The sequence below is a fragment of the Vigna umbellata genome, chromosome 3 (assembly GCF_029865625.1).
Source record: "Vigna umbellata cultivar VRB3 chromosome 3, Vumbellata_1.0, whole genome shotgun sequence".
NCBI classification, from domain to species: domain Eukaryota; kingdom Viridiplantae; phylum Streptophyta; class Magnoliopsida; order Fabales; family Fabaceae; genus Vigna; species Vigna umbellata.
Genome location: NC_142167.1, coordinates 30,489,652 through 30,507,785, shown reverse-complemented (window position 1 = coordinate 30,507,785; position 18,134 = coordinate 30,489,652). Strand labels below are relative to the sequence as shown.

The 18,134-nt window shown below is 35.5% G+C and overlaps 1 protein-coding gene across 1 annotated transcript; it reads left to right on the top strand.

The window, feature by feature from the left end:
- On the top strand, window positions 1-17,378 carry LOC124835761 (regulatory-associated protein of TOR 1). Its single transcript, XM_047310753.2, has 23 exons — window positions 1-631; window positions 2,209-2,311; window positions 2,750-2,832; window positions 2,909-3,067; window positions 4,537-4,653; window positions 4,767-4,924; window positions 5,517-5,671; window positions 5,806-5,950; window positions 6,033-6,111; window positions 6,293-6,394; window positions 6,983-7,066; window positions 7,175-7,285; window positions 12,134-12,487; window positions 12,589-12,775; window positions 13,213-13,815; window positions 13,969-14,298; window positions 14,376-14,490; window positions 14,798-14,922; window positions 15,010-15,155; window positions 15,302-15,403; window positions 15,988-16,073; window positions 16,342-16,426; window positions 16,544-17,378. Exons 1-23 carry the CDS (start codon window positions 287-289, stop codon window positions 16,880-16,882), a joined length of 4,113 nt encoding a protein of 1,370 aa, XP_047166709.1. The 5' UTR covers window positions 1-286; the 3' UTR covers window positions 16,883-17,378.
- Window positions 17,379-18,134: the final 756 nt, after the last annotated feature.

Sequence of the window (18,134 nt, the reverse complement as noted above, 5' to 3'; positions counted from 1 at the left end):
TTGGTTTCACAAAATCGCAATTTGTATCACTCGTTTCCGTTTCCCTTCGTGGAGAGACAGTGCCTGCCGCCACTGTTCTATGCGCCCCCTTCTTCTTCATCATCGCCATCATCACCTTCTCTACCATCATCATCAACACCACCGCCACCATAACCATCACTATCATAGTCTTCAACGTCACCATCACCATCTTCATATTCTTCATCCTGCGAAAAGCTAGGGTTCCCTCCGTGTCAAAACCCTCCGCTATTCCATGTACGATCACTGAGGAGGGTTTCTGATTTGGATGGCATTGGGAGATTTGATGGCCTCTCGCTTTTCACAATCCACTGTTCTCGTCGTTCCCAGCCAAAACCACCACGACGATTCCACCGCCTCCTCTTCCTCCTCCTCCGTCGCCGTCGTCACAGCCAGTAACAACACTGAAGATGCCGATTTCGCGAACCGCGGCGACTCTGAAGCCGCCATCGCTAGCAGCAGCGGCAATTACACCGGGAATGGCGCCACCAGCATGGCCTACCTGCCGCAGACTGTGGTCCTCTGCGAGCTCCGCCACGAAGCCTTCGAGGCCGCCGTCCCCGCCGGCCCCGCCGACAGCGGCCTAGTCTCCAAGTGGCGACCCAAGGATAGGGTCAGTTCAATCGCTCTGAAAAGTTGGATTCAGTTGTTGTTTGTTAACCTTGTTTGTATTATATGCATTTTGTTATGATGAATCGGTGATTTACGATTTTCGTTAAATAGATATTGGAAAATTGTGAGTAGTGTGTCGTACTGCGTACATAAATTTGGGAAATGTAGAGAAAAAGGGCGTGTAGGTCAATGCAGTGGCAGCATTGGTGAGTGTGAATGGATGGCTTTGTTTTACTATGTTTGTGTATGTGATAATGTTGTTCGGGACTTGTCAAGGACGTAAAATGTTTGACCTGTTAAACATTCAGTCTTGTTAAGACAGGTCTAGATCCTTTGAAGTGCAAAAGTGAAATGCTGAGTGAAAAAGAACCAATGATTAATGAGAAAATCGAGTGAGTTCTGTGATGTTTGTGGGTTTTGATGCGGCTTCTTTCTTTACTACCCAGAGTGCACTGTGTACTTCAGCGGATCTTGAATTTGATCAATTCAAAATAATGATAACGTTATTGTAGTGGACCTAATTGATACTTGCATTGGGGAAATTTCTTCTATTACTTGTGTGCTTGGTGTTTGATGAATTCTTATTTTGCTAAAGATTTGGCTGTAAAAGTGGATGAACTATCCTGGAATTTGCTTGACTGAATTAATGATTTCCTAATGGAGGTGGGGAAGATTGTTTACATGTCTCTTTTTAGGGGACTTGTGTAAATCCTGGTAGCTTGCATTATGAAGTGGCTTGTTTACATTAAATGAAGGTTGCTAGCTTCTTATATTGGTTGAAATTGCTTTACTCTTGACAGAGGTGGATTTTGGTCTAAGTGTACGCATGTAAAATTAAGTATATGATTTTTTATAAGGAGCATTGTTAAATTCCAACCCTTTTTAAAAGTGTGAAATAAGCAGGTCACCTTTTGCGTAGTCTGATTCTTTCAATTTTAAATTGTGTTAGCAGTTTGCCAATGATCTTTAATTATTCCCTTCTTGTTCGTTTTTGGCAACTAGTGCAATTGCATTTTGTTAAAAAAAAAAGTCGAAGCTTCTTCAACATGAGTAGTTGCTTGACAATTAATCTTCTAAAGGTATAGATAGCATGTCAATTTTGGATATTCTGGCTGTCCGGCATTTGCTATTTTTCAATCTGTCTTATTACAGCTGTGGATGTAACTTTGGAATGAAGATTGAACGAAGGGGTTGTGCTCTACTCAATAACATATAATTTCTTTCTGCATTTGAAATAAGGCATGACGAAGTGTGAAATGTATAAATGTGGTTTACTTTTTTGATAAGTTTTATACTGTTGGTTCGATACTTTTTTGGGGAGAGGGTCGGGTGGAGCTTATTTTTAAAGATAACATTTCTTCTATTTATATAGGATTTCTTGAATAGTAGTCTACCTTTGCAATGGATTTCTGGTGTAAATTATATTGATATTTTAACATTTTTCTTCATAATCAGAATATATTTTTTATCGAATTGTCTGTTTCTTCCTCTCAGATGTTTTAAATACTTCTTGAAGATGTTTATGTTATATCTGTTGTAAGATTTATGCTCCATTTTAACTCTAATTTTGTGGTGCAGATGAAGACAGGATGTGTAGCTCTAGTATTATGTTTGAACATTAGTGTGGACCCACCAGATGTAATAAAGATATCTCCTTGTGCTAGAATGGAGTGCTGGATAGGTCTCTTGTTACCTTTCATCTCATTTTATTTAATTGTTTTCTGTAGTTTGTACTCTCAAGTTGTTTCCTGGATTTGATATCTTTTGCATTACTTTTGCTCATTTCATGTTTGGAAATAGCATCGGGCTTCTTAATAATATTATATGACTTGTTTTTGTTATTAACTATTTGTTTTTACAAGTTCGTATTTCTGATGTGTGCTGTTTTGCATTTATATTTTATGGATGAACTCTTTGATTCATTCTTGTCTTCAGCTTTTTATCCAGCCATTAACTTTTTGATCCCCAGCTTTGTTATTTAGAGTTGTTTGCAACTTGTTGATAAAAAATGTAGCTGAATGGGTTGAGTAGAATCTTTGTGATACATCAAAACTTTGGAGGCTTGCGACCATGATTAGCTGCAAACAGTTTTTGATGCTTACCTTGTTCAATACCGCAGACCCATTTTCTATGGCACCACAAAAGGCATTGGAATCAATTGGAAAAACTTTGAGCAGTCAGTATGAAAGATGGCAACCAAAGGTGGGAATGTTTAACTGCTTGTTCTCATGTTATGTTTGAAATTGTTTTGTAGTTAACCTTTTTGGGATCTTTATAGGCTCGCTATAAATGTCAACTTGACCCGACAGTGGATGAGGTGAAGAAACTTTGTACTACTTGTCGGAGATATGCAAAGTCAGAAAGGGTTTTATTCCATTACAATGGGCATGGTGTCCCAAAACCAACAGCTAATGGTGAAATATGGGTCTTCAATAAGGTCAATGTTGTATTTTTAGTTCTTGATGCAAGGTAGTTACTTGATAAATCAGATATTGTTCTCTTCATCCTAGCAATGTAAGCCTAGTTGAAAAAAAGTTGGCGTGGTTGGTTACAAAAATTGCCAGTCAACTTGTTAACTCATCTGAATTTATTTTCCTACACCCTCAAACCTAGTTAACTCATGTAAACACGAGCATACTTGCTCAAACTAGTGTAAAATCATGAGTTTAGAGTTGATTCAGCAAGATAGTTGAACATTAGAAAAAAGCCATAATGACACTGGATTTGTTTGTTTCTAGGTCATATTTTATGCTAAACGCATCTATGGAACAATTTTATGGTTCACTGGTTCTCTCTTGCAAGTTTCTGCCTGTTTTAGGTGCTGATGTTGTGTTCTATTGCAAGAACAAATCTCTCTTGGTGTCTTGCTCAGCTCTGCTCCATTTTGTGTTTCTGATTCTCCTGGACACTTTGCAATCTCACTTCTGTACCATTTTCTTTCCCTTGTTCAGTTTCATATACAGGGCTGGTGCAAACTACAAATTAGTGGGTTGTGTCATTAGGGCTTGATTTTTTTGGTCCTCTCTTGCTATTTTGGACAATTGGACCTCAGTTTAAGACCATCAACTTATTTTTTATGTAAAGCATAGGATCTTATATAATCAACTAGAGAAGGATAAAGGGACAATAATATTGAAAAAGTATAAAAAACTTTAAAAAAGTATGTAATATGATCAACTAATGATAATATTACAGTAAAAAATATAAAAGCGTTATTTATAACATCATATAATATTGAATTATTATGTTATTTGTAAGTTTTTTATTGCTTGAAGTAAAATCTTGCTACTTTGTGAAGCTTTCGTGAGTTTACATAAACTTTGGAGTTTGACTACCTTGTGTGTATAGGTTCTCACCTCTTTAAAAATATGCCGTTACCAATAGAGAAAATAGTATAAAAGATAAAAATGGGAGAATGGAAAATGAATGATTCTGTATGTATGAGACAAAGCCATGAATAGAAGCAAAATAAGGTGGCAAAAGTATGAGAATAAAATGGGTAACAAAGCCATTCACTATTTAGGCATGATGAATATATTGTATTTTACTTATTTTACTTTCATGCCTTTGCTCAGATTTTTGTCAGCAAGTGCAACAAGGGGTATATTAAGTATTCATAAAAAAAGTAAATAAATATAAATGGTATTTATTTTGTACATGAGAAGAGTTCACAATAATCATTTTGTTAGAAAAGGCAAAAGTTTTTACTCCTGACCTTACATCGATCATAACTGATAAAAGGTTAAAACTAAACTGGAATTGTATCCTATCGCAAATGCCTTATTAGTTTAACTTTTGCTACTAGATATCATGGGTTCCAATTGAGTATAAAGCCCTCAGTTACAATATCATGATGAGAATAACTATAAGGCATTCCTATTCTCATTTTCATCATATGTTATGCAGAGTTATACGCAGTATATCCCATTACCCATCAATGAACTTGATTCTTGGCTGAAGACCCCATCAATTTATGTTTTTGATTGCTCTGCAGCTGGGTTGATTGTGAATTCCTTCATTGAGGTATCCACACAAAACCATGTTATTAAATACTTATAAAAAAAACCCAAATGTATTGCTACTGATTTTGTCTTTTTTGGACTGCCAAATTTGTTACTGGACTTGTTATTGATAAGCTTCATGAGTGGAGTGCTTCCAACTCCACTGTGTCCCAAAGGGATTGCATTCTGCTTGCAGCATGTGAAGCACACGAGACTTTGCCTCAGAGTGCAGAATTCCCTGCTGATGTGTTTACATCATGCCTTACAACGCCTATAAAGATGGCATTACGATGGTGAAACTTCTCATTAATTCCTACTTAGTTTATCTTGTTTAGAATGTTTAATATGAAACATTGACGTAGGTTTAGCATACATTATTATTATTTTTGTTTAAACATTAGCATTATGCATGAATTTTGAATGCATTGTGCATGGAGTTCTAAATAATGAACATTTTTGTTACATGAATTGTTTTACATTACCCTCCCAATCTTTAATCTGATTATACTTTCCTATATGTGACCCTTACTTAACTACTTTTATCTAATAGCATTTCATGATGGCAGATTGTATTCATCATAATCCAGAATCATAAATGTCAGTTTTTATCATACAGTTTCTCCTTAGGAGTATTATTGCGTTTAACTGATTTATTATCTTCAATGTAACTTTTGCAGTACATTAGTTATAGGAGAAAAAAGCCAGTGATAAAAATGTTTATTTTTACTATGAAATTGATTATATGCCCAACATCTACATTTGCATTACTAACTTAACTGTCCTCATTTTCTCTAGCTCCTGAACTTTCAAGTGTTGGCAAGTGACAATTGTATATCTCAGCAAACTGGCTCTTGATACCTTTTGTGTGATGTAAATTTTCTCTAGGTTTTGTACGCGATCATTACTTCGTGAATCACTTGATTATTCACTTATAGACAAGATACCTGGCCGTCCTAATGATCGAAAGACACTTCTAGGTGAATTGAATTGGATCTTTACAGCAGTAACTGATACGATTGCCTGGAATGTTCTTCCCCATGGTGGGTCTCAACCCTCATTTTCATTTTCTCTGACTTACTAAGTTGCAACAGTTTCTTTCTAAATTCCAGTTATTTAGCAAGCAATTTTAGTTGGTATCTTTTTATCTTATATTGATAATTATTTTGTCCTGCAGATCTTTTTCAAAGACTGTTCAGACAGGATTTGCTTGTTGCTAGTCTGTTTCGAAATTTTCTACTTGCTGAGAGAATCATGCGATCTGCAAATTGTTCTCCTGTTTCTCACCCAATGTTACCTCCAACCCACCAGCATCATATGTGGTATTGTTGGTGATTATTGTTATGATATTTTTTTGTGTTGCGAAATTTTTTAGACAGTTTATGTTTTTTCTCCATACTTCAGGGATGCATGGGACATGGCTGCTGAGCTGTGCCTCTCTCAACTTCCATCTTTAGTTGAGGATCCTAATGCTGAATTTCAGGTATCTTGAATTCTGGATTTATTTTTTGTAATAGCTTTAATGTAGAGTTCGTTCTGGTATTGAATATTAACTAGTAACAATTAGCTAAGGTATTCTGATTTGTCAAGGAATAATTGCAATACGAAGGATTATGTATGAGTTTTGAGCTTACCTGACGAAGTATGTTATTGTTCTCTATCAGCCTAGTACATTTTTCACTGAGCAGTTGACAGCATTTGAGGTATGGCTTGACCATGGTTCTGAACATAAGAAACCACCAGAGCAGTTGCCTATAGTTCTTCAGGTGCGATTTATGTTTTTGTCTTTGTTTCTTTTCGAGCCATTGTGTTGCTTTATAATACTCTTGTTAGGTATGTTACTTGATTTTTATGAAATCAACTGTCTGTTCCTGTTCCTTATTAACCTTTTGATGGGTAAGTGTTTCTTATTATTATCCTTATGATAGACATTTGTCTAAATGATGTATTTGTAGTGAGCATCCACTCTCTTAACAATGGGTCTAGCCATATCTAGCTGTAATAGCAATGGACATTTTCTGTTTTGTTCATTCAACATACATTACTCTAATTGTCCTAAAATGTTTTTCTGAAAGTGTGTTATGGTCAATTCTTGTCTCAATTATTTACTATTCATTTATTTAAGGAACTTTCTTGCAATTTGTTTGACTTGGCAATCATCTTCCTATTTCTTGATTCTATGTAGGTTCAGAAATTTCACCCTTGGATCATTTGCAAAATCACCTTTCAATCTTTCTTACACGCTATTGACTTGAATTAGTTTTTCCTTTTTTTCACAATAAGTATACTTTATACTTCTGGGAAAATCGATTGCCAGATGTTTATACCTTTTCCATGCATTGTTCCTGTATCAGGTTTTACTTAGTCAATGCCATCGCTATCGGGCCTTAGTGCTGCTTGGAAGGTTCCTTGATATGGGGCCATGGGCGGTTGATCTGGTAGTTTTTCTCTAGATTCATTAACTATTGTTCCATTTGTTTTACCTATTTATTTATTTATTTATCTGTAAAGGTTTACGAGAACTTAATACCTAGTTTTTAATGTAGGCATTATCTGTTGGAATATTTCCTTATGTTCTAAAGCTATTACAAACAACAACACCAGAACTACGTCAGATCCTTGTATTCATATGGACAAAGATTCTTGCACTTGACAAGGTAGATTCGGTGGAAAATAAATTCTTTATGTAAATGTCAATTACATGTTGGTTTTTAGTTATTTTAGAGAAGTAGTTGTTTATTATGGTAGGCATTGAAAAGTATGTGATTTTTTTTTTCAATATTATATTCGACCAAACATGTGTTAAATCGTGTTGAAATTTTGTCTTGGTCAGTGAAGGTTACTTTTACTGTGGTAGTTATTGCAGTATATTCGCTTGCTTTGCATGGTGCTGGATGTGCCAAGAAAAGTTGAATATGAGAACATTTGAAAAAGATATAGTTTTTTTTTTATCCAAAATTAATCTGAACCAAGCATGCATTAAATCAGGTTGAAATTTTGTCTTACTCACTGAAGGTTTTTAATCTAGTATTGCACTATATACATTAGCTTTGCATGGGGCTGGACAAGCCAAGAAAAGTAGAAAGATTGAGGAAGAAGAAGATAAGGAAAATAGGGAAAGAAGCATTTAACCTTTGTTTTGACTAGAAAAGAGGATAAATTAAGGGAGGAGGAAGTTTTAAAAATTTTAATTGAGGGAAAACTTTGGAAGATTTTGGTTTCTTGAAGTTCTTTTTCATGAACTTTCTTTGCGCCCTCTAAACCCTATTTTTATCTTCTGCAATAAAACTTTCAAATTTAAATACACGTCATACTTTTTTTTTTTCAAACCAAACATATGTATGGCCATAATGCTATTACTCAATCATCCCATATCCTACTTGTTATAACTATAGAATAAGGAACAAAACCTATATAATGAAGAATATATAGATTACACACACACACACACACACACACACACATATATATATATATATATTATTAGGGAACGTTATAATATATATCTATATCATGTCTTTATTTTTAGAGGATATATCACGTTCAATATAAATAAAACATCCATGTCTAAAAATCATACCATTTCAGATCAATATTTCTTTCTTTCCTATAGTTTAATATGGTATCTAGAGTCTTTTTCAAAACTATGTTGGCTTGACCCCCTGCCTTAGGATGGTAATTTCTTGGGGAAACCTTTTTCTTAGGTTTGCATGCACTATTCTAGTGCTGCCTCTGATGAGTTTTTGATGACCATCATTAGCTTCAGCAAACATAAGGTTGGGATTGCACTGTGCCTTATAATGATACTTTCTTGGGGAAACCTTTTTCTTAGGTTAGCTTGCACTATTCTAGTGCTGCCTCTGATGAGTTTTTGATGACCATCATTTAGCTTTGGCAAACATAAGGTTGGGATTGCGCTGTGCCAACCTATCCAACCATCCTAAAGCCGATGCAAACCACCCATGAACATGCTTAGACGAGCGTCTTATCTCTTGTTCTGACCACAACTCCTGTTGGTGCATGGCAGCATGTGTAGTGGTGCCAGACAGTTGACCAACCTGTGCCCAGGTCACGTCCTTTATGTGCTCCTACCTATAGTAGTGGCAGATCCATTAGAGTTGGTTTGCTGGTCCAGTCTACTTCTTCACCAAGGAAAAAAATGTCTTCCAGCTCCATATCATCATTTAGAACAAATTTTCGTATCTTTTCCTAACCATATTGTTAGTATTGAAAAGATAGATGAGTTTAACTATTCAACTTAGGCTTCCAAAATTGGGTTATGATTAAGTAGGTTGCACAATAAATCCTATCGTACGACAATTCCTGAATTTGTTCCTATAGAACAGTGTAAACAATGGATAAATCCATGCTCAACTATGTAGCGTATTACATCTATAATTCACACTTCGCTTAAACCTATTTTTTTTGTCCCCATGATATGTGCACTTCTATTTGGAGTGAGGATTGTGCTTCCCTTTATAGCAACGACACTCTGCCCATACAAAGTGTGCAAAGAGCCCTATGTCTGTGTTATGCAACTTCATGCTGCCTTACATGATTTTAGCGAGCTCCTTCCCCCATATGCATATTTAAAGAAGGAATTTAAGAATCACAATGTTTATGACCTTAGGCTTGTAAGGTTTGCCACAAGAGTATTTTGGTACACATGATTTGATTTTGGGATCATGATATACCCTACTATGACTTCTACATCATTTCCGGTTCCCCATGTCTTATAAAATAAACATACATACATATTTCACAATGGATATTGTTCAATATATTATATTATTAGATATCCTAGATAGATATCTTATCTTTATCTTTTATTTTTAGTTATTTTGTTATTATTCTTTATTTGTATTTTGGGTTTAGTTCATATTTTTCTTATTATAAATACAGTACCTTAGGTGGATTTTTCTACACAAGGGAGATTAATCCCATATAGTTTTTACTATATTCAATAGACATAACAGTGATAAGTGTTGGAAGCTACATGGGGAACCACATTGTTCAACCAATATTACCCATGCATCTAATGTTGAGCCACCTGTTGCTCCTACACTACCAATTGGTTTATCTTGTATGTCTTTGACAACATATGAAGACTTAATTGAATGGTGAGAGACACCTCAATCTACTAGTAACAATATTTTGGTGGCATATTGGCATTAATCTGCTTGTCCATATCAATCTCCAGTATTCGGGTCATTGACACTAGTGTAAATGTTCATATATCTGATAACCGTTTTTTTTCTTATCCTTTACAACTACGGCCAATTTTCCTTTTATAACTACTAGCAATGGTTCACAAACACAAGCTTGCAGCATGGGTAATATCCAACCCCTCTCATCCATTGCTAACATTGTTCTTTGTGTTCCTAAATTCCCTTTTAGTTTACTTTCACTGAAATCGAAATCCCATGACATCATCTTCACTTTCACTAAAATTAATGTTACCTTGTAAGGCCAAATATTTGGCATGATGATTGGCGTTAGATATACGAGTCATGTCATTTAAGAAAACATGTTTGTTGGTTGTTTCATGATAGTCCCATTAAACAAGATTCATCTCATTTTTTTCTAGTTCATCTTGTATTGTTGTTCCTTTTGGTTCTAAATATCTTATTGCTTTATTGATGATTATTACAAATGTACCTGGGTCCAGTTCTATGGTGAGTGCCTGGTCCAGTTCGCCGATGCAGACTTTCGCTTCCTCTTCTTTGGTTTGAGTGGGCTCACTCACTCTCTCGTAGCCTTTTCTTTCTCCCTCCGCGCAATGTCAGATACATATTATATACATATATTTGTTTTCTGATTTAAATTGTTTTTATTATTTTCTGTTGCGTGTTATTTGTTATACACTCTTAAAGTATAACTTAATGGCGAATTTGATTGCTACAAAGATTTCTTGCTTGCCAAAGAATACACAAAAATCTATGGGCAAGGTTATTTTAGCACTTCTCTTGTTGCAAAAATGACATATATGAGACATCTTTTTTATAATTCAAATATTCACCATTGGACTATGTCTCGGCTTGACATCAAGAATACATTTTTGCATGGTGATCTTGATAGCAACATGAGAAACCTTTTGGATTTGGTGCTCAAGGGGAGTGATATGGCCTAAAGCAATCATCCCATGCACAGTTTGGGCAGTTTTGAATTATCATCCAAAAATTTGGAATGACGTAGTGATGTTGATCATTCAATGTTTTATTGTCATTCTCCCTAAGGATGTATGTATTTCTCATGGACAACATTGTTATCATAGGTAGTGGTGATAAAAAGGGTATTGTCCAACTAAAACGATATCTTAAAAGTTTCATTCAAAAGATCTTGCCTTGGTCTAGAGGTTGTATAGTCCAAGGATGGTTTGATCAAACTAACAAAAAGAATATGCTGCCGACATTTTGGAAGAAACAGGGATGTTAAATGCTAAGCTTATGGGATATCAATGGATCTCAGTGTCAAACTTGTACCTGATTAGGGAGAACCGTATTTTGATCTTGGGAGATACAAGTTAGTTGGTAAGCTAAATTATTTTGTTGTAACTTGTCCTAACATTGCCTTTGTAGTGAGTGTAGTAAATTAATTTTTCAACTCTTCCTAGTCAAGTTGTTGGTTATTATGATGCTAACTTGGTAGGGTCACCGTGTGATAGACACTTTACTTCAATATATTGTGTTCTTGTTGGAGGCAATTTAATATCATGGAAAAGTAAGAAACGAAATGTCATGGCAAGATGAAGTTTAGAAGCATAATACAAGATAATAATGACATTAGTCATTTATGAGCTCATATAGCTAAAAAAACTCAGCTTGAATTTGGAGAAGATTCCCAAATGCACCTTATATGTGTCAACTGGGCACCATTACACAATGCTTCTAATCTTGTCTTTCATGAGAGGACCAAATTCATTGAAGTAAATTGTCATTTCAAAAGGGAATAAGTGAAGTGTGAAAATATCACCCCTAAATTTTTCAGCTGTAGTGAACAGTAGGCTAGCATATTCACCACGTGTTTAAGAGGACCAAAGATTGATCAAAATTGCATCAAGCCATGCACATGTGATTTATAAGCTCCAACTTGAGGGAGAATGTTATAATTATAGAATAAGAAATAAATTCTCTCTCTCTCTCTCTCTCTCTCTCTTTATATATATATATATATATATATATATATATATATATATATATATCATATCAACAGTGTCTTTATTTATTCTCATATATCCTTATATGCTTCAGCTTTAAGGGGAGGGTTATAATTGTAAAAATAAAGTGTATATCCTATCATTCTTTATTGGAGAGGATATTGAATCTCTGTTTCTTTTGTATTGATTCCTTTTTCTCAATATGAATGAGGCATCCTTATTGTCTTAGAAACATACAGTTTCAGCTCAATAAACTCCATTATCATAGTTATGAATATTCTGTTTTTTGCTGACCTTATTTAATGTCTGCTGTGTCTGGTATGACTTTGTTCCATTTTCTGTGTTGTAGTCATGTCAGGTTGATCTAGTGAAGGATGGTGGTCATATCTATTTCATTAAGTTTCTTGATAGCATGGAAGCATATCCAGAGCAACGGGCAATGGCTGCTTTTGTTTTGGCTGTGATTGTGGACGGTCATAGACGCGGCCAAGAAGCTTGTATGGAAGCTGGTTTGATTCATGTCTGCTTAAAGCACCTTCAGAGTTCATGTCCTATTGATTCACAAACTGAACCCCTTTTCCTTCAGTGGCTTTGCCTGTGTCTGGGGAAATTGTGGGAAGACTTCTCAGAGGCACAAACAATTGGTTTACAGGATGATGCAACTACTATATTTGCTCCTCTATTGTCTGAACCCCAGCCAGAGGTTTATGCCCTACTTATTGGTTCTATTTCCAGTTGCCAGATGATTACAATTTTTGATGAATTAATCAAATAAATTCAGTCATTCAATTTATTGTTTTACAGGTTAGGGCATCTGCTGTTTTTGCACTGGGTACCCTTCTTGATGTGGGATTTGATACATGTAGAAGTGTTGGTGGCGATGAAGAATGCGACGATGATGAAAAGTTTAGGGCTGAAGTTAGTATAGTTAAGAGTATGTTAGGTGTTGCTTCAGATGGGAGTCCATTGGTGAGGGCAGAGGTAGCAGTAGGTAGGTGATTAAGCATCTGATCCTATATTTTGTTTTGAATTTGTGAATACATTTAATTTTCTTGTGATTAGATTGGTAGAGCTCAGACAGGAGGTTGTTGTTTTTAATATATATCATCATTGCAATTTTTTAATTATTTGCAAACAAGTTCCTAACAGCTGGTTGTTTTTGAACTTAGAGAAAGATGACAAGCCTTAAAACAAAGTAACTGTTACTGGTGAATAAGAAAGAAAATATCTGCAGAAAAAGTCATCAAACTTGCATCTAAAAACATATTTTTATTTGTGTTTCTATTGTAGCTTCTAATTTTATTGCAATGCTGTTAATCAGTTTGTAGTCTAAGACAACTTAATGTTGTCAATAGAGTATAGGAGAGCTGCTATACTTTAGAAATGGATCTGAGGCATGTTGCTGACTTTTTTTTTTTCAACTGTCAGCTTTAGCACGATTTGCTTTTGGCCACAACAAGCACCTGAAGTCTATTGCTGCTGCATATTGGAAGCCCCAACCTAATTCTTTGATTAATTCCTTACCTTCATTGGCTAATATAAAAGGTTCAGTTGGTGGATATCCTAAACAGAACCAACATATACCTCATGGAAGTATTGTTTCCCCTCAAATTGGTCCTATCAGGGTTGGAAGTGACAATTCTCCTGTGGTTCGAGATGGACGGGTCTCTTCTAGCAGTCCTCTTACTAGTTCGGGAATCATGCATGGGTCCCCATTGTCTGATGATTCATCTCATCATTCTGATTCAGGAATTCTAAATGATGGTTTCAGCAATGGAGTGGTTAACCACACTGGACCAAAGCCCTTGGACAATGCATTGTATTCACAATGTGTACTTGCTATGTGTACTTTAGCCAAAGATCCATCTCCACGCATTGCAAATCTTGGTCGTCGAGTACTGTCCATCATAGGTATTGAACAAGTGGTTGCAAAACCAATGAAGTCTAGTGGTGTTCGAACTGCTGAATCTACAGCTTCTCCAGCTCTTGCTGGACTGGCTCGATCCTCATCTTGGTTTGATATGAATGGAGGTAGATCTCTTTTTGAGTTTTACTTAATGGTTGATCCTCTTGGATAATAACTTCCAAAGCAGTTTCATGAAGTTTATCTCCAATTTTATTTGTTATAATCCCTGCTGCATTGTTGCAAGCCTTTCTGCTAATTATTGCTTGTTGCTCTGACAGGACATTTACCACTGACCTTCAGAACTCCTCCGGTCAGTCCTCCTCGCCCAAGTTATATAACTGGAATGCGTAGAGTCTGTTCATTGGAGTTTAGGCCCCACCTAATGAATTCTCCGGACTCTGGATTGGCTGATCCACTTTTAGGTTCTGGTGGAGCTTCTGGAACTTCAGATAGAAGCTTTCTTCCACAGTCAACTATCTATAGTTGGAGTTGTGGGCACTTTTCCAAACCACTATTAACTGCTGCAGATGATAGTGAAGAAGTATCGGCCAGAAGAGAGGAGAAGGAAAAGCTTGCACTGGAGCACATAGCAAAATGCCAGCACTCTGGTTTGGATTTCTCTTTTTATTTTTATTAGGTGTGTTGCTTACAGATGTATGGCTGACATTCTATTTTTTCGTTGCAGATGTTAGCAGGCTTACAAATCCAATTGCTAAGTGGGACATCAAGGGTACACAAACAGCATTGCTGCAACCTTTCTCCCCTATAGTAATAGCTGCTGATGAGAATGAACGTATCAGGTATGTGAAGCTAATCCATAACTTTATAAGTTAAACTGGGACTGTTATGAAGCTGGGCATAGATTTTTTAGTTTAGGTAATGTTAGGACAATTGTTTACAGGCCTATAAAAATCATCTGTGGTGAATTTCTAGAAGTAATATATTTCCAAATATATTCAGGGTTGGTAGCACTTGGAAGACTGAGTGACGTTTATTAGTTATGAGGACTTGACAACTGAATGACAATTACCTAGCATAATTTATACACAGTAGGAATTCAGACTTTTAACCTGGTTAGAGTATAATGATCTTTGGAGTTCTCTGCAGGATATGGAACCATGAGGAGGCAGCACTGCTTAACAGTTTTGATAATCATGATTTTCCTGACAAAGGGATTTCTAAGCTCTGCCTTGTAAATGAGCTTGATGATAGTTTGCTCCTTGCTGCTTCATGTACTTTTCTCGCCTGTTTAATATTATTATACATTTCATTCTCTACTTGTTAGTACTTTAATCTTATCGGTGAATCTTATGGTACAGCTGATGGAAACATACGGATTTGGAAAGATTATACTCTGAAGGGTAAACAAAAACTTGTCACTGCATTCTCTTCAATTCATGGTCATAAACCTGGTGTGAGGAGTCTCAATGCAGTTGTTGATTGGCAACAACAATGTGGTTATCTGGTAAGATTATTTTTTTAATCATTCTTGGAAGTGTTGGAAATATTTCTCTTCCCCCATGTGTTAAATTGAATATCTAATTATTTCCTCGTATTGTGAAGCTAATGATTTTCTTATGGTGTTCTTTGTTACATTTTTACATTTAACAGTATGCATCGGGTGAGATATCATCTACTTTGTTATGGGATGTTGATAAAGAGCAGCTTGTTAATACTATACCTTCATCATCAGATTGCAGTGTCTCAGCGTTGGTAAGCTTCAGCTATGCGAGAATGCTTTGTCAGTAATTTTGCTTGATATAGACAGTTAAGCAGTTGTTTTACCTTATGAGGATTTACTAAATTTTCCAAGGTAATTGAGCTGAATTCGTGAGTTTTTGCTTGCCAACCTCATTTAGAACAGGTTTCTTTACTGATAAGTCGTGTTTTATAAAGCCTTTTTTTTTAATAATGATCGATGGCTTCTTACTGTTGAAATGCCCCCGTGCCCTTTTTTCTGGGGCCTCTTCAAGGTACATGATTGTTTTTGAACGTGAAGACTGAAGCACCTTTGTTGATCTTATTGTATTTGCCTTTGCCATAGATAGTTGTCTATCTCAAATAATAATGCAGTGGCCGCCCCCGAATCTGCTAAGGGCTAGTGTTATTTTCACTATTCTCAAGTTTTGTCAAACATTAAATAATAATTAAACCTAACCGATATTGATTCCCCATATTGATGATATGCACGAATCATCAATCATGACTGCCCCCTTTTAGTATTATTTTACTCGTTCCTTAACTACGTAACAAAGCAATTGTCCTTTGATTTATACACATTTTGTCATGTGGTTCAGGCTGCATCTCAAGTTCACGGGGGACATTTTGCGGCTGGTTTTGTTGATGGTTCTGTCAGACTTTATGATGTCAGAATACCTGAAATGTAAGCACCTCAGATGAATTTCTTCCATCATGATGCAAATAATAGCATGGTTCTTTGTTAACTTTTATTGATGTGATTGAATCCAGCATCATTGTTGTTTATCACCTACATGTTTTGATATGGTCATGCATGCATCTAATAATGAATTTATGATTTAATTTCCTCAATCAATACTAGTGTTTTAAGTTTTATCGTAAGTATAAAGCTTTTAAGGTCCAATTTAGAAGTCTCTGTCTCTGTAATCACTAATGGCAATAATGCTTCTTAGGCTCGTCTGTGAGTTAAGACCTCATACGCAAAGAGTAGAAAAAGTTGTGGGGATTGGCTTTCAACCTGGATTAGACCAAGGAAAGGTAAAAAGAGCATCTTCATAGTTTGATATGTTTTTTCTTTTGAGTTGTCATTCTTAAATTTGTGAATTTGATTTGAAGTTGATTAATCAATTATGTCACACTGTTGGTTTTCTTCAGATTATCAGTGCTTCTCAGGCTGGGGACATCCAATTTCTTGATATAAGAAATGTTAGGAGCACCTATCTTACAATCGAAGCTCATAGGGGATCACTCACAGCATTAGCTGTACATAGACATGCTCCAATTATTGCTAGTGGTTCAGCGAAACAACTCATTAAAGTTTTTAGTCTGGAGGGTGATCAACTAGGCACCATTCGTTACTATCCTACACTAATGGCCCAGAAAATTGGTTCTGTAAGTTGTCTAAATTTCCATCCATACCAGGTGTTACTTGCTGCTGGTGCTGCAGATGCATGCGTTTGTATCTATGCTGACGACAACACTCAAGCAAGATGAATCTGCATTTTTTTCCCATGATTTCATCGGTTGTCTCCAGCTCAGAAGAGTGCATCAAACATCACTCAGGAACGCCACGCATATTTCTTGCAGTTGGGTAATCCTGTCATGATGCTTTAATCCCTCTCCGCTGTGAATACATCTAAAATATTGGTAGGGGTATATTCTGCTGATAGTGTATGCAAGATATTCATTAGCCTCCATGGTTAGAGGGTTGCACTCGACTGGAAGAAAATCATGCTTATTGATTGGAGGCTTCGGCAAATAATGTCAATCGTCGTAAATGTGTGTAAATATCATTTTCTCCATAATTATTTTCTATTCCTGTTTTGCGTGCTATTCCCACCTTTTGTAAATTTTTTTGTCAGATTACATAAGCTAGTTTGCTGACAAATGTGGTCCTGGAAATGGGGCATCTCACTCATGATTGTAGTTTCCGTTGAATTGGGGGACCCTTGTTTTTAACCAACGTGTAATTAAATTCAAGTTTGTCCAAGTGTGCAATTTCTTTTCTTAACCTAAATCTGGGTTTTCGCAATTTTATCTTTGTACCATGACAACAATAACGAATATTAGCTAGAATTTTCAGTAAGCTGATTCTAGTGGTTTTGCCGTAACAAGGGGAAGTGATTTTCGACATCTAAAGTTTCCAATAAAATAAAAATGACCCGATCAAAACAAATAAGGAAAAGTCGTGTGATTTGATGGGAGGCAGTTTCTTCTTGCACGTCCCATGTTTCCTCCTATTCTGACATGCTTTATTTTCGTGTTGTGTAATTGAGAAGTTAAAAATAATCTTTATATCATGCAATCTAAAGGTTATCTGGATTATATAATTCAGATTTTATTTTTGACTTTTGAATTTTACAATTCAGAAGTCATTTTAACCACTAAAAAATAGTTTAGATTGTTGAATCTACAAGTTAAAAATAATTTTCAGATTATATAATTTTTTAACAATTTAAAATGTTTTTTTTCTCCAAAAAAAATATTTTTGAATTATACTAGTAAAAATTAACTCTGAAAAAAAATAATAAGAAAAAATAACTTTCAAATTCCACAATCTAAATTATGTTTTCCAAATTACATAATTAAAAAATCTTATTTTAAAATAAAGAATTCCCAATTGTACAATCTAAATATCACCTCTTTTACTTTTGGATTATACAATTTTAAAGTCATTTGTTATTTGACTTCAAAATTGTAAAATTAAGGACAATCGAAATGAATTTGTGACAGTGCAGGAAGAAGC